Here is a 25,791-nt window from a genome sequence, read left to right on the forward strand (position 1 = left end):
GCCCAATGAAAGTTGGGTTCCCTTTTGAGTTTTGGTCCTCCCAAGGTTTTTCCCTAATGCCTGCCATGCCTTTGTGGTTCATGGGTAAGTGTGTCTAAGGATGATCATAACCAACAGAGTATGAAAACATATTTTAAAGGAGACCTTGCTCTATGACAAAGCATCCACCAAAGGAAAGGTCAAAATATCTGGGATAGACCTCTGCACTGGTTTTCTCTTCCTCACAGATGTACAAACAATTCAGTTTAAAGATAAAAATAACAGCTATAGAGCTTTAATATCAGTTCATGTGCAGACCTCGCCTAACAAGCAGAGATATCTAAGAAACTAACACTTAGTTCCACTGTGAGTGTGTATAGGGTGTGCGGCAGAGAGAAACTAACACTGTGAGTGTGTATAGGGTGTGCGGCAGAGAGAAACTAACACTGTGAGTGTGTATAGGGTGTGCGGCAGAGAGAAACTAACACTGTGAGTGTGTATAGGGTGTGCGGCAGAGAGAACGTGAGAGGCGACCTGGGTGAGCTGGGTCTCCGAATTCACGTGAATCTCACACACATCACACTGGAAGCTCTTGGCCACTCCCAAGTTGCCCTTGCTGGCCAATCGCTTGCTTTTACACATGGCACGGGAAGACAACATCTTTCCCCGTCGTCGTGGCAACACGCTTTGTCCCTCCAGCATAAGCTTGTGTTTGGTACCTATGGAAAGACAAGACCTTGTAGAAGACTAACAACACAATCCACACCCACACAATCACCAACACAACCCACACCCACACACCCACTCAATAACCAACACAACACAACCCATACCCACACACCCACTCAATCACCAACACAACCCACACACACACACTCACACCCACTCAATCACCAACACAACCCACACTCACACCCACTCAATCACCAACACAACCTACACCCACTCAACCACCCACATCCATACCAACATGCCCACCTACACCCACACTCTCACTGTCACCCACTCCATCACTGACATACCACCATGCCCCCCTACACCAACACATCCACACATCAACACCAACACAAATGTACACATACTAACACCCCCCCACAGCACTCCAACACCTACACCCCCACACCCACCCATACTCCCACTCCTACACCAACACCAACATCCATATCAACACACATACCCACCCACACCAAGACCCACCCATACGCTCACACCCATCAACCCACCAACACCCTCTACAAAACAGATATACATACCAACAGCACCCCACACACTCACACTGACACACACCACACAACAAAAACTGAACACCCATACACACTCACACACCCGAATATATGCGCACACACACACACACACACACACGTACCGCTGTTGTGGGCCTCCAGTTGAGTAACTGAGTTGACTGTCACCTTGCAGACAGGGCAGTACAGGTGCTGCTTGGTGCTCCGGGAGTCCTTCTCCCCTGCTGTGTCTGCCCCAGGGCTGCCCCGCAGGGGGCCTGTCTCCCCTGGTGTGTCTGCCCCGGGGCTGTCCCGCAGGGGGCCTGTTTCCCTGGGGCCTGCAGCAGCGGTGATGTCTGCCATGTTGTCAGAGTGCTGGGAGGGAGAAGAGGAGACTGGCACATCGGCAGATGACACTTCTGACACCTCAGACACGGGTGTCAGCACCACAGAGGCGGCCTGAGCTTCATCCAGCTTCACCACAGAGGCGGATTCACAAAGCAGTGCTAGAGAGAGAGAGAGAGAGAGAGAGAGAGAGAGAGAGAGAGAGAGAGAGAGAGAGAGAGAGAGAGAGAGAGAGAGAGAGAGAGAGAGAGAGAGAGAAGGTTTAACATTAAATGAAGTTATTCAGAGAACTTCAGAGGCCCCTCCTCTCCCACACCCTGGAACTCTCACTAGCTCCGCCTGCAGGGCCACACCCTTACCACATACTCTCAATTCCAGTTATTTCTTTCTTGTTCACTTCACCTCACCCTCCAAATGTTGAATTTGTGTCATGCATATATAACCTTAGTGATGGGAACACTATGTTTTATAAAATGAACCACACTCACCCCATTGGAAACTGGCAAAAGATGTGACAGGCCAGTTAAAGACCATTACAATAGTCCACTCTACAGTCCAGTTAAAGACCATTACAATAGTCCACTCTACAGTCCAGTTAAAGTCCATTACAATAGTCCTCTCTACAGTCCAGTTAAAGACCATTACAATAGTCCACTCTATAGTCCAGTTAAAGTCCATTACAATAGTCCACTCTATAGTCCAGTTAAAGATCATTACAATAGTCCACTCTACAGGAGATGAAGACAACGATGAGCTTCTCTAGAACTTGATGGGACATCAGACCTGTAATTCTTTGGGATGGTATAAGGCTGTTTTGGTGAAGGCTTTGATATTGCCTGTGAAGGTGTGATCTGAATCTTTGGATTTTTTTTTGGTCTTTGGATTTTTAAAACCTGAGAATTCAGATGTTTGGTAATGCAAATTCTCTTGTTCTTGTTACCAAATACAATTATCCAATTATTTATGCGGTCCAGACACTGACACACATACTGTATGTCTCTGTGTCATCTGCATAACAATAATACAATGTTGTTCTGTCAGATTTTACCCAAGGGCAGCATATAAAGATCCAAGTAAACACCAGATCAAGACTTGAATGGCAGGCTGAGCTCTCGAAGCTGCCTGCAAAGCTTAATTTGTGGCAGTTTTGGTCTGTTCCCATCTCAGTGGATGCCAGGAAATCATGAGAATCATGCCCACACCGGGAAGAGGCTGGAACTGCCAGGTTTCAGAGCAGCTCCCAGACCTTCATCACCAGAGCACCCTCTCGCTCACTCTCAGCACCCAGTCTGATATCTGTCACTCTCTACCTGTGCCAGTCCCTCAAGCATCAACTCAGGGCAGTGTTTCAGTTATTGGAGATTCCTTTGTCAGGCATTTCAATGTAGCTAAAGCTAATGGCAAGGCTGTTATTTCTTATTTTCCAGGTGTCCATGTTGTAGATATTGCCAGGCAACTCCTCGACAGTGATAAGGTGATATGACAAAGACACTGTTGTCCTCCATGTGGGAGGGAATGACACCTCAACGAACCTCAACGAACACTTCAAGACACTTCTACACACCTTAAAAAAATAATACATATGCCAAGGACCCCTTCAGACCTACAGACGGGGAAGTGAGCCATTCAGGAGACTCTACTTGCTCCTCTACGCACTCCTCTATTTGCTCCTTTGCTGGCTCCAAAGTTGCTGTGATGACAACATTGACTTCATAGACAACTGGTCTTCGTTTTGGGAGCAAGTGTCTTTCTACCAGAGGGACAGACTACAATCCAGTCATAGTGGTTCCCTCACCCTGCCCCAGATCATCGAGAAGGCTCTGGACCAAGTAACGCCAATGCAAGTGTGAAGCCTGTGGGTACAAAACCCACGCAGCGATTCAAAACCGCCATAACACAAGCACACGGACGAGCGTGTCTTTTCACTTGTTCTATGCTGTGTCTTGGGGTGCCAATCTGTACAGTCTGTTTCTGTAGACATTTTTCCCCATAACTCTGTGTAGTAGGATTAGCGCTACTTAGTTAGCTTAGTCTGTTCATCTGTTGGTCCTGGTAAATCTCTTTCTGTTAAGGACTTACCTCTTCCTGACATTCCACTCAAAAGCCTTTATTTACTCATTGGCAATCCTTCATTTAGGGAAGGTTTTCATTTAACTATATAATCAATTCTTAGTTCATATAATAGCTAAATTGTTGTTTTCATTATTTTCCTTTGTTTATGCTTGTTAGTTTATCTGTTAGCATTGTCTATTCTCCTAAGCCAAGTCCTCTACATATCGTCAATTGTAACACTTTGTAAGTTAAGTTTCTGTGTTGCCAATTGTGATTTTCACCCCAATCAGAATTAGTCCTCTGTGTAGTGCAATTTAACCATCTGTGTAGAGAGAACACACACACACACTAGTGATTTAAGGGTCTGGGCACACATGCCCAGAGCAGTGACCCTAGCCCAGCACCCAGGGAGCAGCCTTGCTCAAGGAAACATCAGTCATGGGAATCAACCCCATGACCTTCTGGTCAAAAGACCAGTTACCTAACCACCAAACAACCATGACTGCCACCAGCAGCAGGGATTCCCAAGGCCAAGGTGATGTGCAGGAGAGGCTTTCTTTTCCATAACTGAAATTGTGAGATAAACTGAATGTGCAAACAAGGGACTTAAAAGTGATGTAATTCCACAGACTGTACGAGTTGGTCAAAAGTGAAGCCTCTGTGTGTCTGATGCCCTCTAGTGGCTGGCTGCAGTACAACTTAATCATGCCCATTGCCATGTAAGTGAACAACTCAAAGGACAATCTTTCATTTCAAATTATGTTATGTTTTTTTCGTAGCATTTTTTTCCCCTCACATTAATATCTCTCTCAATATTTTTGTTACAATGAGAAGTTATAGAAGTTATTTATAGAAGTCTATGTTGTTACCCCCTTGAACTGTCCCTAACATCCAGAACCTTCTCTATCCCACCCTTACATGTCCAGTAGACAAGTACACGCATGGGACCCAGAAACTGTACAGTTACAGCTCAACACACACATACACATATTTGTACACAGTTACAGGGTTGCAACTACATACTTTCTGAGGTGTATGCGAACATACTATCGGCGCCCCCCGCACTCCACCCCCACCCCCCACTAACTCTGCAAATAATTTTCCAGCATCGATTTGGCGCCCCCTCTAGTGCAGCGCCCCTATGCGTCGCATTCGCTGCATACCCCCTTTTTGCGCCACTGCATACATGTACACAGTTACAGTTAATGGGACACAGACCAGAAACTGTACAGTTACAGCTCAACACACACATGCACATACATGTACACAGTTACAGTTCAACACACACACACACACACACACACACACACACACACACACACACACACACACACACACATATTTACACAGTTACAGTTCAACACACATGCACATACATGTACACAGTTGCAGATCTGCATGTGTGTGGGTATGTATGTGTGTATAGATACACACATACATGCCCTCACACACACAGACACACACATACATGCCCTCACACACGCAGACACACACATACATGCCCTCACACACACAGACACACACATACATGCCCTCACACACGCAGACACACACATACATGCCCTCACACACGCAGACACACACATACATGCCCTCACACACGCAGACACACACATACATGCCCTCACACACGCAGACACACACATACATGCCCTCACACACGCAGACACACACATACATGCCCTCACACACGCAGACACACACATACATGCCCTCACACACACGCAGACACACACATACATGCCCTCACACACACGCAGACACACACATACATGCCCTCACACACACAGACACACACATACATGCCCTCACACACACACACACACACACACACACAGACACACACATACATGCCCTCACACACACAGACACACACATACATGCCCTCACACACACGCAGACACACACATACATGCCCTCACACACACGCAGACACACACATACATGCCCTCACACACACAGACACACACATACATGCCCTCACACACACAGACACACACATACATGCCCTCACACACACACACACACACACACACACACACACACACACACACACACACACACATACATGCCCTCATACACACAGACACACACATACATGCCCTCACACACGCAGACACACACATACATGCCCTCACACACACGCAGACACACACACATACATGCCCTCACACACACAGACACACACATACATGCCCTCACACACACACACACACACACACAGACACACACATACATGCCCTCACACACACAGACACACACATACATGCCCTCACACACATACACAGACCCACACATACATGTCCTCACACAGGCAGACACACACACATGCCCTCACACACACGCAGACACACACATACATGCCCACACACATGCAGACACACACGTACATGCCCTCACACATGCAGACACACACATACATGCCCTCACACACACAAACACACACATACATGCCCTCACACACGCAGACACACACATACATGCCCTCACACACACGCAGACAGACACATACATGCCCTCACACACGCAAACACACACATACATGCCCTCACACACGCAAACACACACATACATGCCCTCACACACGCAGACACACACATACATGCCCTCACACACATACACAGACGCACACATACATGCCCTCACACAGGCAGACACACACACATGCCCTCACACACACGCAGACACACACATACATGCCCACACACACGCAGACACACACGTACATGCCCTCACACACGCAGACACACACATACATGCCCTCACACACACAAACACACACATACATGCCCACACACACACACACACACACACACACACACACACACACACACACACACACATGCCCACACACACACAGACACACACAGACACACACATACATGCCCACACATACACAGACACACACATACATGCCCACACATACACAGACACACACATACATGCCCACATACACACACACACACACACACACACACACATACCCACACACGCAGACACACACATACATGCCCACACATACACAGACATACATGTCTTCACACACGCAGACACACATATACATGCCCACACACATGCAGACACACACATACATGCCCTCACACACACAGACACACACATACATGCCCTCAGACACACACATACATGCCCACACACACGCAGACACACACATACATGCCCACACACACGCAGACACACACATACATGCCCTCACACACGCAAAACACACATACATGCCCACACACATGCAGACATGCACATATATAGCTGCACAATCCCCACAGGGACTTGAACACCGACTGTTACCCAATGCAATTCTCTCCATTTCATTAACTTTCACACATCATTTGGGTATGAAAACCTCTTGCTCACATACACACACACACAAACGCACACACACACACACACACACACACACACACACACACACACACACACACACACACACATACACACACACACACACACACACACACACACACACACACACACACACAATATCACAATGATTTTACTTCTTACACCCTTTGGGGCCTCTATAAAATTTCCTTGCAGCAGGGAGTTGCTATGATGAACAGAAGTGTGCATTTTTGTGTGTGTATGTGAGTGTTATAATCACAGTGTCACCATTGCAGTGTCAGAGGCGCCACAGAATCCCTCAGAGTAGGAACACTTGCGCTAAGAGAATGAGGAACACATGCTCTCTGTAGGAGCGTCACACTGAACAGAAGTATGGGTGCGTGTGTGTGCACAATTGAGACTTCATTTTTAGGAAGTTAAAACTCTTATGTAGTGCTCATTGTGATATTGTAGGACTACTGTCCTGCTGTATTAAGTGCTCACGTGTGTATGTGTTAATTTAATGTGGTTTTACTTTGAAATGTTAGGCCATTATTGTGGAAAATTGTAACACATGTTCACACGCTACTTCACAAGCTCTGAAACAACTTTTGTGTCTGTGTATATACTAATGGTGGGCCGTTATCGGCGTTAATGGCGTTCGATAATGTGATACTCTTATCGGGCGATATAAAAAATATCGCCATTAATCTCTTCTTAAAGTTGGGTTGGGAGCTGGGTCAAAATAGGTAAGCAAATTGATGACTTTCACCTTGATAGTTTAGCTCGGATGTATTCCTAACCAAATTGCACAGTAGGGGGCGAGAACGAGTTTTAAAACCTGTGAATTACAAAGACTACCATACCACAACAAATCGCACATGTGCTTACATGGATGCAGCCACAAAGCCACCAGGTTTGCTTCATGGAAAATTCATTTTTAAGAAGCTTCCTAATGGAGACATTGACAAGACTAAAGTTGTTTGCACCTTATGCAACGCGGAATTAGTTTATTGTAGGAGTTCTACCAGTCTGAAGTACCATTTAAACGCAAAGCACCCGTTTGCTAATGCTGCACTCACTCACTCACTCACTCACTCACTCACTCCCTCCCTCCCTCCCTCACTCACTCACTCACTCACTCACTCACTCCCTCCCTTTCTCTGTCCCCCTCTCTCCATACTCCTGCTCTGTCTCCATCTCCCTCCCACTCCCCCCCACTCTCTCTTTCTCTCTCTTATCTAATCTCTTTTCTGAACACTGCAGCAGGAGGAGGGGTTGGAATATTAACATGGACATTGATAAGTCCTCTCTCTCTCTCTCTTTCTCTCTCACTCCATCTCTACTCCCTTTTCCATCGTTTCTGCTTCTTTTTATTTTCTCATTGTTCCATCTCTCCATCAGGAGATCAAGTATGATCAGCTGAATCCAAGATCTATATTACACAAACACACACACCTCACACACACACAACAAACACAGATCTCACACACACACACACATACACACACACACACAACATACAAAACACACACACACACACACACACACACACACACCACGTCACACAACTCACTTGAGCCTTCCATTGCACAGGGATCCAGTAGTGTGGGAAGAGGATCCAGTGCCCTCATCCTACCCCTTGCTCTCTCTCTCTCCCTCTCCTTCTCTCTCTCTCTCTCCTTCTCCCTCTCTCTCACGCTGTGGCTGCAATCAAGCTGCCGTCTGTGTTGCTTGTTCTTCTGGGCCTCCAAAGCCTTCAGCTTACGAGCATGCTTATGGCCTTTATAATGTGCCTCAGCCTGGTTCTGGGGGGAGGGGTGGCAGAGAGAGGGAGGGAGAGAAAGAAAGAGAGAGAGAAAGAGAGAGAGAGAGAGAAAAAGAGAGCGGGAGGGAGAAAAAGAAATATGCTTAATTAATCCATTTTAATACTCCTCAAATACATGCATAATGGACTTTAAAATATTATTCAAATATCAAATATAAAAAAATGAAAGTCAAATGAAAACAGACAGATTAACACTGAGGACGATACTGATACACACACCCCCAACACACACCACACCCTCCAATACACTCCACACCCACCAACACACACCACACCACAAAATTCACCCCACACCCCCTCCCACCACACATCCCCTTTAGTCCCACACAGAGTCTGGACTGAGCTGATAAGAAAAGCTATAGTGTGGTGGTGGTGGTGGTGGTGATGTCATGTGCAGTAAGAGAAAAAGCACTTCACAAGCACCACCAACACCAACATGGGGGAGGGAGACTGACAGAGAGATGAAACCCATTTACATTTGGCATTTTGTTTTGAGATCACTAATAAACACAATCTGGCTAATAAAATCCAAGCATTTTCTTCATTTCTATTAATCAGCAGACAGGAGGCACAGTTAGGCTACCTGGATGTGTTCAGTGTGTGTGGCTGTGTGTTCAGGTTTCAGTGTGTGGCTGTGTGTTCAGGTGTTACTGTTTGTGGCTGTGTGTTCAGGTGTTCAGTGTGTGTGGCTGTGTGTTAGGGTTAGTGGCTGGCCCACCCAGCTGCTCACAAGGGAAGAGACCCACCACACCACACAGGACTTCAAGAGAAAGAAGAAAAAAAAGAAATAAAAACAAATATTATAAAATATAAAAAACACTAATATATTATTGTTAAAAATGACAAGCACATGACATACACAAAAGACACACAAACTCAAAAATACTCTCTCTCTCTCACACACACACGCACACACACACACACACACACACACACACACACACACACACACACACACACACACACACACACACACACACAGAGAGAGAGAGAGAGAGAGAGAGAGAATTTTCCCCCTTCATTGAAAAGCAAACCAGAGATGAAATGGGCTGAATTTGTTTGAACTGTGTGTTTCACAAGGTAATAAATCACTTCAACAGAGAACAACAAAATGGAGGTGAGAGAAACAGAGGGAAGAAGGGAGAGAGTGAGAGAGAGAGAGAGAGATAGGGATGGGGAGAGAGAGGGAAAGAAAGATGGAGGGAAGAGAGAGAGAGGGAGATAGATGGAGTGAGAGAGGGAGGGAGGGAGTGAGGGAGGGAAGGAGGGAGGGGGAGAGTATGGTGGTGAGAGAGAGCTCTGTGGGGAGTTAATGAGAATGTGATAGACGTTTCAGCCCCCTGCAGAATGCACTGCTGGATTAGCTTTTGTATCTGTAGAAGAAACTGTAAGAGGCAGGAGAGAACAATACTACATGTCCCACAAGGCTCTGCTCTATGCCAAATGCCATAAATGTAAATGTAAATGCTCTAAAGATGATGACTGGACTTGAATGTTACTTGAAGTAAGTACATTCAAAGAAGAATCAAAACATTAAAAAACAATGAACGCTTTCAGTGCCACTTGCCAATATTGTAAAAATAAGACATGTGAATACATATATGTACATTAGAGGTGTCAATTCCAGGTTCAGAGATTAAAAGTCCTCACCAGGATTTTGCTCAGGCTTCCTGGATTGTGTTGATTCCATTAATTTTACCTGGATTGCTAATTAGAAAATCTAGCAAGCTTGAGCAAAATCCTGGTGAGGACTTTTAATCTCTGAACCTAGAATTGACACCACTAATGTACATATGCTTTCTATATTTAAAGAAGAACTCAAACAATAAGCAGTATTTGTGGTGTGTGGGGGCTAACAGAGGGGTAGGGACTAAGTTTAATCCTAAACTTAGCACAAAGCATAACTCCAACGCTAACCTTAATCCCAAACCTTACCATAGATTTTCTAAGAACTGAGTAAGCAGCCTGTTGAATTCTTACCATGGAGTTGAAGCGCAGGTGGCAGATATTGCATGAGATAATTTGCTTTTTCTTCTGAGGAACCCCAAAGGTGTGGTTAATAACAGCCTTCTGCACAGGATCCATCTAAGACACAGAAAGAGAAAGATGGAGATAGAGACAGAGTTTATGTACTATGTATAACATACAGTTTCGTCACCATATTGTCAGTTTTGATTTTCACCCCAATCAAAATTGATATTTTCATATTTTCCCATCTGTGCAGTGAGAACACACACACACACTAGGGGGGGCTGTGGTGCACATGTGCCCAAAGTAGTGGGCACTAGCTTGGCACCCAAGCAGCAGTTGGTCAAGGGCACTTCAGTAATGGCCTCAGAATTGAACCCACAACCCTCTGGTCACAAAACCAGCTTCCTAACCACCAGACCATGACTGCTAATGCATACAGTATGCATGTGTATATATACACAGTATACATTGTAGTAAATATCAACACTGTAAATGGTGTATACTGTACTGCTTGCATACATGTTACTTCTGTTTATCTGTAAATGCTTTAGCAAAACTACAATTTTCAATAAAGCCCATTTAAAATTGAAAAATCAAAAACTAATAGAATAGAGAGGGAGACACAGGTTACCTTAAACGCTAACCTGCATGCAATAAGCCCAGAGAACAGGAGCTTCCCTGGGCAGCACTGTCTGTATGTGAACCCACACCAGTTCGGCAGAAAAACCCACTGTATGTTCTGGGACCTTAAGAATGCCTGTACTGTCCATCTTGAGTCAGGCCTGACAATCTGGGAGACTGTGTGTGTGCGGACATATGTGTGTGTGCCTGTGTGAGTGTGTATGTTAAAGTCTGTCACTTTTGAGCCACAATATGGCTGACAAAACTTGAGTAGATAAAGTGAGGAGAAAAGATATCTAATAAATAAAATAATACATAGAAGGCACACACAGAACACACACACACACAACACACAGAATACACACAGAGCACCCAAAACACACACAGAGAGCACCCACAACACACATAGAGAGCACCCACAACACAGAACACACAGACATACAACACACAGAACACAAACAGAACACAACCAGTGATGGCTTAGTTACCTTGAAAAATCAATTTTCTGATTACTGCTTTAAAAAGTAACTAAGTTACGTTACTGATTACTTGAATTTAAAAGTAACTATGTTAGATTACAAGTTACTTTAGTAGTTACATTCAGCAGCAAAATTAGTTTTTCCAATACTCACTTTATTGGAAGTGCATTTTTAACAATAACAATGTATCTCCTGACATTTAAATAATGTATCTCCTGACATCATGTTTGTGTCGCTGTGCTGTATTATTTGTAAATGTATTTGTAAACATAGTAATACAACATAGTAATTTGTTGTGAAACGAAATACAATTACAACTTCAAGCATTTTCAAGTTTTGCCAAAATTCCAGCACTTTCCAAACCTGGAACACAATGCAACATTAAAATTCCCCTGTTTTTGAGGGGTGTTTCTTTACACTACCACATATCGTTATGGCGAACACTGCACAGAATGACGTGAACGCGCTCGCGCTCTCACAGGTTCGCACGCAGCGTGCAGAGTCGAGCGCTACGGTCAGACGCAAAAGTATAACTGAGCCAAGAAGAAAGCAAATATATATATTTTACTAAGGAAAATAAAAATAGTAACTGTATTACTATTATATTACAAGTAATAGTAATAGTTACTGGACTGGAAATAGTAACTCATTTTATTACTCGTTACTGAAAAAAGTGGTAAGATTAGAGTAACGCATTACTGACATCACTGCACACAACACGCCGAACACACTCAGAACACATACAAGAACATAAGACAAAGGTGAGGAAAGACAACTCCACTGACAGATACTCTGAAACCAAAATAGGTACATTTATCATTCCTGTGTTTCTCTTTCTCTCTCTTATCTGATTGGACAAGGATTATAACTCTCAGCATATTTGCGAGTGTGTTTGTGTGTGAGGGTTTTTTATCATTATGTGAGCACAATGCAGAAAGAATGTAGAGTACACAGACGGTAGGCAGAGTTCACACTGTTTATAGCATAGTGGGCTGCACAGAGCAGCAAAGCACACATACATGCAGCTGTGACTGTGACCACCAATTTCAACCCCAGTCTGAATGTAAAGTCACAGATGACACAGTTGTGACTGTGACCCCCTATTTCTGCATCAGTCATAATGTCTAAATAAAGTCATAGAATATATATAAGTATTTCTAAATATAAGGAATATTTACATTTAAGGAACAGTCCTTTCATGAAACTAAGATTACATATAGTTATATAGTACATATATATAGATGAACACAAAAATATTGTGTCTTCATCAGACTCACAGTATTGAAGTTGGGGAACAGGCTGAGAGGGGAGGAGCCACTGAGTCGGAATGGCAGAAAGTTCTTGAGCTCCAAAGGCGTCTGCAGTGGCCGACCCTGCACCGGCAATGCTGCCACCAGAGGGCCACCCTGAGCCGCCGTACCTGCACACAAAAACCAGAATGACCAATCGTTGAAGGAATAACTGCAGTTGACCAATCAGGTATGCAAGGAAACTCCGCAACACTTCAGGTAACAGGTAAATCAACAGGAAAAATAATAAATACTATATCAACACAATGCTATACAAAAGCAACATTATATACAAAAGCAACACTATTACAAGCACAATGCTATCACAAACAACATTATTATAAACACTACACTATTACAAACACAATACTTGAATACTTTTCACACATGAATCCAGGCTTATAAATGGTCATCCAACACACACACACACACACACACACACACACACACACACACACACACACACACACACACACACACACTTTTTCTGTCTGTTCGTATATTTTTACAGTTTTTTACAACTGCTAACATCCTTTTGTACAATCTGTAGTCACATTTTTAAAACTCTAAACACAGTGAAGACAACATCAGTCTTCATGGGCTATAAAATTAGTACACCATGTTGTTTTTGCACAAAATGCAGTTTCCGTAATACTTAAATTTTCTATACACACAAGGTTATCCAATAACAAAATTCTGGATAATTTTTGTCTTATTTACAAATGCTTGCACACAGCATGTCAAAAATTAAAACCTAAGGTTCAAAACCTTAAATATTGTATAACATGCAAAGTTCAGGGACACCTAAACACAAGAAACGCAACCAGAGATCACAGAGAAAGGGCTGAGGACGTGAAGGCGAGCCAAAACGATTCAGCAGTGATCCGTTTCACTAAGCTTCCTTAAGAAGACAGCTAAAACGGATCACTGCTGATTGCGCCTGGAGAGTCTAGGACTAGAGGTGCCTCTAGTGCCTCTAGTGTTGTTAGGAGGAGCGGCAACCGAGCCAGCCCTGACAACGCAATTGACTTTCAGTTCCAGGACTCAGAAGTTTAATTTCTGCCCGCATTTAATTTTTCACAATCAATATTTTTTTACTCAGTAACGTGAGGGGGTTCAAATGTAGCAAACTAAAACTACTTAGGTCAAAATTTACTCGAGTAAAAGTAAAAATGACATATTTCAAAAACTACTCAGTAAATTACAAATTACTCATAAAAAGCACTCAATTACAGTAATGTGAGTAAATGTAATTCGTTACTTTCCACCCCTGCATATAGTACCTAATAGTAAATATCACTCATTGTGTAGAGAGTATGTTGCCAAAAATGTGCACATTTGAAAAAAGTCAAAATGAAACAGATTACAGTAAAAATGAACTGAACAGATGTTACTGTAAAATGTCTGTTGTTTGCTGATAGAGAGTAAAATATTGCATGTAATACTGTTTCTGTATTGCCATCAAATGTTAGTTTTTTGACAGTGGTTGTGCAGTGTTTGACTATGTTCATCTCGAATAGAGAATCTGTGCTAGTGTTTTAAAGAATGATTGGATACTGAACCAGGTTTGCTTGTTTTAACAAAGTTGGTGTATAAAGAGAAAACTTTGTTTGCGTTGTGAAATGCAGAGTTGGTATTTAGTCAAGATAATATTCTGTTCAATGCACTTTTGAACAGGATATTAACTATTTATCTATTTGTATGAGGTAAATGTGTTGCTGTGTTTAGAGTTTTGAAAATGTATGTTTGAAAAGTATTGGGAAACGCATGTTAGCAGTCATAAAAATCTGTAATTGTGCAAGGACATTGAGGGTTCTCATGGGTTTCTGGGACTACATGGCTTAATGCACACACAATCACCATACACACACACACACACACACACACACACACACACACACACACACACACACATACACACACACCTCTCTTTTTTCTTTCCTGACAAGTTGAAGGGCATAATCATGATCTTCAGAGTAATACTTAGTCCAGACTGCTCAGTCCTTCTCCACTGCACATTCACACACTCGTGCATTCACACACTCACACATACACGCACATTCACAACCCTAACCCATTTCGCACACATACACAAACATGCTCTTAACCCCAGCCCACACACACACACACACACACACACACACACACACACACCCACACACACACACACACACACACACACACACACACACACACAGCTGCTCTCCTGGTGCCTGTTTTTTATTTCTTCCTCACTGTCTCCATGGTGACTGCATCTTCCCTTCTGCTTTTCCCATAAACTCACCTGTACCCAACAGAACCTCAACAAAGCCCCAGTAGAGCCCTAACAGAACCACAACAGAGCCCCAGCAGAGACCCAACAGAACCCCAAACAGACCCAGCAGAGCTCCAACAGAGCCCCAACAAAGCCCCAGAGACCCAGCAGAGACCTAACAGAGACCCAAACTGAAAGCCAGCAGAGACCTAACAGAGTCCCAAACAGAGCCCCAAACAGAGGCCCAAACAGACCCAGCAGAGCCCTAACAGAGACCCAAACTGAAAGCCAGCAGAGACCTAACAGAGTACCAAACAGAGCCCCAAACAGAGAACCAGCAGAGACCAAACAGAGCCCCAACAGAGACCCAGAGTCCCAACAGAGCCTCAACAGAGACCCAAACAGAGCCCCAAACAGAGACCCAAACAGAGTCCCAACAGAGACCCAACAGAGACCCAAACAGAGACCCAAACAGAGCTCCAACAGCCCCAACCGAGCCCCAAACCGAGCCCCAAACAGAGCCCAAAACAGAGACCCAAAACAGAGACCCAACAGAGCCCCCACAGAGCCCCAACAGAGCCCCAGCAGAACCCCAAACAGACCCAGCAGAGCCCCAACAAAGCCCCAAACAGAGACCCAGCAGAGACCTAACAGAGACCCAAACTGAATGCCAGCAGAGACCTAACAGTCCCAAACAGAGCCCCAAACAGACCCAGCAGAGCCCTAACAGAGACCCAAACTGAAAGCCAGCAGAGACCTAACAGAGTACCAAACAGAGCCCCAAACAGAGAACCAGCAGAGACCAAACAGAGCCCCAACAGAGACCCAGAGTCCCAACAGAGCCTCAACAGAGACCCAAACAGAGCCCCAAACAGAGCCCCAACAGAGACCCAAACAGAGTCCCAACAGAGCCCCAACAGAGCCCCAAACAAAGCCCCAACAGTGCCCCAACCGAGCCCCAAACAGAGCCCAAAACAGAGCCCAAAACAGAGCCCCAACAGTGACCCAACAGAGCCCCCACAGAGCTCAAACAGAGGCCCAAACAGACCCAGCAGAGACCTAACAGACCCAAACAGAGCCACCAGAGACCTAACAGAGCCCCAACAGAGACCCAGAGTCCAAACAGAGCCCCAACAGAGCCCCAAACAGAGCCCCAACAGAGACCCAAACAGAGCCCCAACAGAGACCCAAACAGAGCTCCAACAGCCCCAACCGAGCCCCAAACAGAGCCCCAAACAGAGCCCAAAACAGAGACCCAAACAGAGCCCCAACAGAGCCCCCACAGAGCCCCCACAGAGCCCCAGCAGAGACCCAACAGAACCCCAAACAGACCCAGCAGAGCCCCAAACAGACCCAGCAGAGCCCCAACAGAGCCCCAACAAAGCCCCAAACAGAGACCCAGCAGAGACCTAACAGAGACCCAAACTGAATGTCAGCAAAGACCTAACAGAGTCCCAAACAGAGCCCCAAACAGACCCAGCAGAGCCCTAACAGAGACCCAAACTGAAAGCCAGCAGAGACCTAACAGAGTACCAAACAGAGCCCCAAACAGAGAACCAGCAGAGACCAAACAGAGCCCAAAACAGAGCCCCAACAGTGACCCAACAGAGCCCCAAACAGAGCCCCAACAGAGCCCCAAACAGAGACCCAGCAGAGACCTAACAGAGCCCCAGCAGAACCCCAAACAGAGCCCTAGCAGAGACCCAACAGTTCACACAGGAACACAGAATCAATCCCAGCTAATTGTGAGAGAAGAACCATGGAGCATACAGGTTTAGGGTCAGGGTTCGGTCACAACAGTGGAGTCCAATACGGCACATAAATGATGAGGAAGTGGATGAGATAGATGAAGATGATGAGCAATCATAACGCATGAGATCAGCGGTGAACCATGTGGTCATAACCATGTGGTCATAACCATATGTTGAGTTTTCTGGAGGCAAAGGGTCCAGCTTAATCTGTGCTGCTACACTGTCATATCATCCAGACATTCCAAAATGAGAATACGTAAACAGTCAAAAAATACAAGGGCAAGAGAATACAATGAATCTCCATGTAAATAATACATGATATACATGATACATCGTATTATCTAGCTAGCTAGACAGATGTTACCTGTTATATTACAGTTAGGTTTAGTGATGTAGTTGTGTAGGGCTAACTCTAACCCTCATAGCTAATGTTACCTGCTATATTACAGTTAGAGTTAGGGTAAGTGATGTAGTTGTGTAGGGCTAACCCTAACCCATCATCAGATCAACCATGCCAAATGGAGGGGTTTAAAATGGACACAGCGAGAAAAAAAAAACTGATTTAAAGTGTGCAGAAACAGTCTGAATCGTGGTTTGAACTAACCTAGTTTTTTTGCCGGGACCGAATATTAAAAAGAAGAAAAACCGGGACAAACCGGGACAGGCACGTGAAAACCGGGACAGTCCCGGGAAAACCGGGACAGGTGGCAACACTAATCGACAGAGCAACCATGCCAAATGACACATCAACCCTAACCCATCACAGATCAACCATGCCAAATGACACATCAACCCTAACCCACTGACACATCAACCCTAACCCACTGACAGATCAACCCTAACCCACTGACAGATCAACCATGCCAAATGTCACATCAACCCTAACCCATCACAGATCAACCATGCCAAATGACACATCAACCCTAACCCACTGACAGATCAACCATACCAAATGACACATCAACCCTAACCCACTGACACATCAACCCTAACCCACTGACAGATCAACCCTAACCCACTGACAGATCAACCATGCCAAATGTCACATCAACCCTAACCCACTGACAGATCAACCACACCTACTGACAGATCAACCACGCCTACTGACAGATTAACCACATCTACTGACAGCTGGCTCCTTGGGAAGGGAGTGAAAAGTGCATCCCGTTCACATCCTGGATTTGTACACTTCTACATAATTAAGGACATTGAATTACGCATGTTGAAAGTTTGAGGGGCACAGGACATCAGTTCTATGTAATGAACTCTCCTTATTCAACTTTGCAAAGGGAAATATAGTTTGCCAGTCTAACACACCTTTAATGAGTTCAATGCTGTATTAAACAATGGACAAAACCCTTGAAGTGTACTGAGGTATTAAATTCATCTCTGATATTCCTTAACTCTCAGGTGGGGGCTCTGCCATGCAACAAAAGGGTTTTATGAGCCTGTTCAGATTTTTGTATTTTTGTTGATTACTTAAAATCATGTTGGGGAATTAGCACCTGTCACTAGCCAAATGTGAGTAAAATGATCAAATCACAATCCACAGTGGTGGGTTAACAATGTGGACATGAGAGGCAGAGAGCATTCAAAGTAGCAGGTTTCCGGTTCAAATCGGGCAGTGATACTGGCTTACTGAATCAGGAGCCATTTTGAAGTATATGATTGCAGCACACTGTCTTATCCCATGATTCAGCTGGAGTATTTAACTATGATCGTGTGACCTCGTGTCATATGACATAGGTAAAATGGCAGACATAATATTTCCGAGGTTGTATGCATACTGCCCAGTCGCCTACTGGAAGAACGGTTGAGCAGAATGTATTGTATTGAAATCTAGTGCGTACTGCATAAGTGTGCCATTTCAGTTTGAGCCTATGCATGCATGTAATTGAGCATAATATCTAGTAGTATTATATCAGATGCTGCACGGTTATGGCTGCCAATCTTACCCATGCATGAGACATGTTGGATATCCCAGACTGCTGGGATTTATTAACAATTAGATGTCATGGTTAGCACAGATGATAACATTTATCACTCAAATCCAAAGAAACGTTGATCAGCATTCCAAACTTCAACTTCATTGTGAATCTGAAATTACAGATGGTTAGTTAGCTAATGCAGCTTAAATACTAATGGCCAAAACAAACAATATTCGCAAATTTATTCCATATAGAAATCCAGGAATTCAGATGTAGCTAGTTCAGGGTTGCCAACTTTTCAAGATTGTTTTGAGTGAGATTTGAACCTGGAGGAGGTGTCGAGTGTAAATTGTTGAGGGGGGGGGGGGGGGGGGGTGTGTGAACGTAAGTTGTTGACCGGGGCAGTGTAAAATGGACACAAATTAAGTATTATATAGCGATCAATCGATCGCCAGTGGTTGGAGCCAGAGCGAACTAGTAACTCATTGAATCATAGATATGGATCAGAGGTAAATAAACTAGATTATTTTTTTTGGAGTGACAAATCGGAAGTGTGGCGTGAGAGCGTGTGAAGACAGTCAAATGCGTGTGTCTCACGCTCAATGCGTGAGAGTTGGCAACCCTGCTAGTTACCTAGATGAATGAAAACCAGGGCTCTCACGCTCAATGCGTGAGACTTGAGAGCCCTGATGAAAACACTGCATAAATCTACATCTAGCTAGTTATCTACATAGCCATGGATACAGTGAAGCTGCATCCTAAACCTTTTTTGGATATGTTTTACAAATTTATGGCTGCTGCATCCACCTATAGGATCGTTAAGTAGCTAGCTGTCAAATTTACCTTAAGTAGCTGGCAGTTTGCGTTAATTAACTAGCTAGCAAATGTTATAGCAAGTGGACTCCACTTTATCAAAATGAAATGATGCTGATATGTCTGTTCCAGTAGTACAGTAATACAGTAGTACTGTAGTAGAGTATTACTCATAGTTTAGTAGTTTAGGATGCAGCTTTGTCGTAGCTATCGCTATGTAGGTAACTAGCTGGTATAGATTTATGGAGTAGATGTATGAGTGTTTTAAATGCTGATTCCAGAGTCACAGAGACTATGAATTTTGGTACATTGTTCAAGTCTGATACAGAAAACTAAAAACCAAAAAAAAAAAAAATGGAAAACCAAAAGTAAGACAAAATTGTGATTACAAAATGGTGGCTGGTAAAAACTTGAAGTGGCTGGTAGATTTTTTTTCTTCCACCAACCATAGTTGCAGGTGCACACATGATTTTTCTATCTCAGGCAGATCACTGCTGTCAACAGGCATTATGTCTGTGTGCAGAGGTCTATAATCCAGGTTCAGAAAGTAAAAGTCCTCACCAGGATTTTGCTCAAGCTTGCTAGATTTTCTAATTAGTGCAATCCAGGTAAAATTAGTGGAATCAACACAATCCAGGAAGCCTGAGCAAAATCCTGGCGAGGACTTTTACTTTCTGAACCTGGATTATAGACCTCTGTCTGTGTGTGCATTTTCTTACACGTGTGTCTGCATGTGTCTGTCTCTGTGTGAGCACATGTACACACACACAAACACACTGGCATAAACGCACTGACAGACACATGCACACCTACACTGGCAGGCACACACATGCACTAACACACTGGCAGACACACACATGCACATGTGCACACATGCAGACACTCGCACACTCCTGTCACAAACACTCTCATCTCAAAGTGGACTCACAGATGCCTTCCTGTCCATGTTTGATTCTAGTTTTTTGTGTAAACCAGCACAATCCCCTTACCCACTAGGGTTACTCACATCTATGACAATACCAGAATGTGAAAGACTACTGCAAACTAAGGAAAGCCACATCTTAGACAGACAGAAAGGTTGCAGGTTGCTCATTACTATTTAAGTATCATTCGATCTGCAGGGCGATTGCTACAACCTCTTTAGTGACTGGAGTCAGATCCAGTGAGAGATATCATTAGTCTGGCCCCCCAATCTGTTCTGTGTCTGTGTGTAACCCTAACCCAAAACCCTTCCCCTAACCCTATCCGTAACCTATCCGCTCCCCAAACCTTACCCCAACCCCTCCCCTAACCATAATCTTCACCCTCCCCTAACCCTAACCATAACCCTCCCCCTCTCTAATCCCAACCATAACCCCTCCCCTAACCCTAACCATAACCTCCCCTTTCCCCAAACCTTACCTCAACCCCTCCCCTAACCATAACCTTCCCCTTCCCTAACCCTAACCATAACCCCTCCCCTAACTCTAACCATAACCTGCCCCCCTCTCTTTAACTATTACTCCAACCCTCCTCAACCCTAACCCACAACCTCCCCCCTCCCTAAACATAACCCTCCCCCCTCCCTAATCCCAACCATAACCCCTCCCTAACCCCAACCATAAACTTCCCCTTCCCTAACCCCAACCCTAATCCCTTTCTGACACCTTTCATAACCTCAACACTAACCTGGACTCTTTCCCTCACCCTGGTCTTCACCATCCTGCATCCCTCCTCTCCCAATCCCAATTTCCATCCTATCCCCAACAGGATCCCTATCATCCTTCCCAAGCTTACCCCAACAAGCTAGTGAGCCAGTGTGCGTAAGGTTCGTTATACCACCTTTGTTATAAACCTAAACACATAAAGACTAACCCTCACTCGTAACCCTCATCTCTAACCCTAAACCCTAAACCTCACTCATAACCCTCACCTCTAGCCCTAAACCCTAACCCTCACTCATAACCCTCACCTCTAACCCTTAACCCTAACCCCACAGCCACTCTTTATGCATAGGATCTGGCAGCATCTGCATATGAAACATCAGGCCAGGATAGATTGGCCCCTCACTCACGTGCGCTGGGTGCTGGACAAATGTCGTGCTGTGTGTGTGTAGGAAGGTGTCAGTGTTGTGTTTGTGTATATGTGTGTAGGAAAGTGTCAGTGCTGTGTGTGTGTGTGTGTGTGTGTGTGTGTAGGAAGGTGTCAGTACTGTATGTCTGTGTGTAGGAAGGTGTCAGTGTCACATATGACCTCTGTTACTCAATGTGCTCAATACCCAAAATCAAATCATAGCGTCAGCACCATTGCAGAAAAACGAGCTCTCATCATCACTGGTCAAAGTCTAAAATAGGGACATTACACAGATCATTAAGAAATCCCAGAGTTGTACTGGTATGGAACCACTGTGTCTTCAGGCACCAGCGTTACAGGTACAAACCCCTGTAGGTGTGCAGCGCTGTAGCAATGAGACATCAGAACATATTCAGTGGCTGCTCTCCGTTTCATTTTGAACCTAAAGGAGGTTTTTGTGCCTGGATGAGAACTTCACCTTCAGATTTGCCTAAAGGCTGATTCACAGTTTCCTTAGCAAACTCACACTGAATTGGACCGCAGGGTTTTACACTTCAGGGCTTGTGCAGCTTACAAACTCTTACCCATTCTTTATGATCCCTTACCCATTCTTTCAACATCTCCCTTTTTGTTTAGGCTGTAGGCTGTATAACCTTTCTCTCTCTCTCAGATTTTCCCTTTGTCTTCACTATCCCCCTCCCTGCATCCCCCTCAGGATGGCGGGTGTAAAAGATGAGTCTGCTACTTTTGATGAGGCGTAACAGCATATGAAGCGTTTAATGAGGACTGAAATGATGGACTGGGTTCAGGCTGGGCTGAGGTCCAGGGCACAAGCAGAAGAGCAGCTGACTAAAACCGAACACAAACATCCTTCTAGAAGCACGGAGGTCAATCTGTGTTTAGAAACATGGAGGTCATTCTGTGTCTAGAAGCACGGAGATCATTCTGTGTTTAGAAGCACGGAGATCATTCTGTGTCTAGAAGCACGGAGGTCAATCTTTGTCTAGAAGTACAGGGGGTCATTGTGATGCTTACCTCTACAAGTTAACATGATGTAATGAATCAGGATTTTATGATGGTTTGAAATAAACGTTTTTAATTGGAATGATAAGCCAGCACAGTTCTCTCTCTCTCTCTTCATTTTTTGTTTACACACTTATTTTCAGCATTTGGTTTGGCATGTTGGTTTTACGTTTTGTATTTCTTTACTCATGTGTAAAGTATATATGAGAGAGCATATAAAAATGATGTGTTCAAACTATCATTAAGGATTAAGATGGGGTTAGGCATTATTATTATTTTATGTATGTATTTTTGCATATCTTTTTTTTTAGAAGGTGTCCATCCCAGTCAAATGCTACAAAGATCAGACACCACTGGTGATGTAATCTCTCTCTCTCTCTCTCTCTCTCTCTCTCTCTCTCTCTCTCTCTCTCTCTCTCTCTCTCTCTCTCTCTCTCAGACACACACAGAATTGCCCTACATTTATGTTTTTGCATGCTACTCTTTGTTTTACATTGTTTCCTTTACATTCTCTCTCCCTTCTCTCTCTCTCTTTCCCTCTTTGTCTCTCTCTGTCTCTATGACAACATCCTCCTGCAGCCTGATTTCATGGCTGACTGAGCTCAGCCTGACCTGCCATCAGAAAATAGAATACACGCACACACACACACACACACACACACACACACACACACACACACACACACACACACACACACACACACACACACACACACACTCTATGCACACACACTATTAACACCGTTATATAAAAGCCCATAAATATATATATACATAACAGTGTTAATAGATTGGTCATTTCATTTTGTAATAAATCCTGCATAAATGGTTCGAGACTTTTATTTTGTACTTGGCCTGTACCGCTGTAACAGAATTTCACTCCTGCAGGCAGGGCCGGCGCCAGAACATATCCAGTGAGGGGGCGTCAGAAAATTTCGGGGTGGCGAACGTAAGTTGTTGAGGGGAGGGGGTGGGGGGTTGTGGCGGCGAACGTAAGTTGTTGAGTGAGGAGCGAGCGAGGGGGCGCCATGTAGTGATTGTTGTAAAATAAATGGGTCATATTATTTACTTTCGCCACCCCTCCGTGGCGCCGGCACTGAGATAAGTTATAAAAAGTCGTTTTTGCACTATTTTATATAAGTCATATATTAGATTTATAGTTGTTTGTTTGCATTGTGTACATTCACTGTTTACCTCGTGGCTCCACTAGCAGAGCGAGCAGCCTGGAACGTCATGACTGCATTCCATGAGCAGTACCAGTAGTGGCCACAGGGTGAACTTCTTCGTTTGTATGAGAAGATGGATGAAGCAATGTTTTCATTATATGCAGAATGTCGGAGTTGTAATCTATTTGAATATTTTCATAGATAATATATTTGTCCCTTTGGAGTTCATTTTTCAACTTACCCCATACTGTGATACTAAGTTCAGTAAAAGTTTGTACACAGTAGTAAAGCCTAGAGCAAGCTGCTGGAAGAGACTTTCACTGCTGCAGGCAGACTCCATACGGGATTCCAACCCTAAATGTTTATCAGTCCATGTGCAGGAAATAAATGGCTTCATCCAGTTGAGCGTCCTCATTACAGTTCTTGGCAGACGTTAAGACCCAATTTCTGAAACTATTTCTCTTTTTGTCAAACGTTAACACACAGCAGCCAATGCTACACACACACAACAGACAAAACATCTCACACTTTTGGAAAAATCAAACACTTCTCTCTTGCCAAAACCATATTATTGCATTTAAACGCTAAACACAAATATCAGATGATTAGCCTTTCATATATGTGACTACACACTGATGTGACAAATGGAAAACACTACTACCATGTGTTTGAGTGTTTAGTTTGCAGTCTCCTGTGAAGGTCTGCCAGAGGTCTCACATATACATGAATATTCTCAAATATTGAGGCTATTTCTGCATATTCAGTACATTTACACCATAAAGTAAAACACAATTACAAGGGGAAGGTTTTTTGGTTTTGCATGAACACTACAGCAACAAATGCTGTATATACTGTAAACACATGGACAACAAAAAAACAAAAACAAAGATAAAATAATCTCAAGCTTCCTCCATCACCTGCTGAATGGATTTGCATAGGTGTTGTTAGCGACCACCTCCATGCCAAAAATAACTCAACAGCAATGGAGAGTTTGGTGGAGGTGAAGCACAACAAATCGTGGCTGTTCAGTAAACCAGTTTGTACGTGAGCAGACCGATGCAAACTTATGTTGTCCTAGACGACAACAAACCTGGACTGTTCTGGTGCATCCCCCTAGTGATGGATATTGATGAGTGATGAGTATGTTGTTCTCTGTGTTGAAGAAGGTGATGATGTGCACAGTGTTGTAGGGACCAAGAGTGGCATGATGATGAGTGGCAAATTCATGGTGCAGTTGTTTCACAATGTCACTGGCCCAGTCTGAATAGACTCACAGAATGCATGTTGCTGATGGTGACATTGTCAGTAATGATGTGCTGTTGTAGTTGTTGGAAATGTATGCAGTTGTTGTGACCATATTGATCGTGGTGTCTTTCTGTTCTGAGGTGGATAGCCGCCTTCGTCCCTCAGCAAGGGGTAGTTTAGTACATGATTTAGTATGTATAGAGGATAGGTCTACTTATCTATTCTCATTTTGAAATGTCTGGATGATGCTACAGTGTAGCAGCACAGATAAGGTTGGACCCTTTGCCTCCAGAAAACCCAACGCATGCTTGACCACATGGTCAACTAGAGTGGCTCTGATCTCATCCATTATGGTTGCTCATCATCTTCCTTATTCTCATACTCTTCATCATCATCTCTATGTAGCATTGGACTCCATTGATGTGCAAACCAGGAT

At 44.1% G+C, this 25,791-nt stretch overlaps 1 protein-coding gene across 3 annotated transcripts in view; it reads right to left on the minus strand.

Moving 5' to 3' along the window:
• Nucleotides 1–25,791, minus strand: part of znf385c (zinc finger protein 385C) — a 113,007-nt gene that overhangs the window by 3,777 nt on the left and 83,439 nt on the right. For all 3 annotated transcript variants that reach the window (XM_076995439.1, XM_076995434.1, XM_076995441.1), the window contains 5 exons: nucleotides 13,112–13,254; nucleotides 10,744–10,848; nucleotides 8,512–8,743; nucleotides 1,346–1,705; nucleotides 514–698 (listed from right to left, as the gene is read on the minus strand). In XM_076995439.1, coding sequence (XP_076851554.1) covers nucleotides 514–698; nucleotides 1,346–1,705; nucleotides 8,512–8,743; nucleotides 10,744–10,848; nucleotides 13,112–13,254 — 1,025 coding nt within the window. The remainder of the gene's footprint in view (nucleotides 1–513; nucleotides 699–1,345; nucleotides 1,706–8,511; nucleotides 8,744–10,743; nucleotides 10,849–13,111; nucleotides 13,255–25,791) is intronic.

This window comes from Brachyhypopomus gauderio, chromosome 2 (genome assembly GCF_052324685.1).
Source record: "Brachyhypopomus gauderio isolate BG-103 chromosome 2, BGAUD_0.2, whole genome shotgun sequence".
Classification (NCBI taxonomy): Eukaryota; Metazoa; Chordata; class Actinopteri; order Gymnotiformes; family Hypopomidae; genus Brachyhypopomus; species Brachyhypopomus gauderio.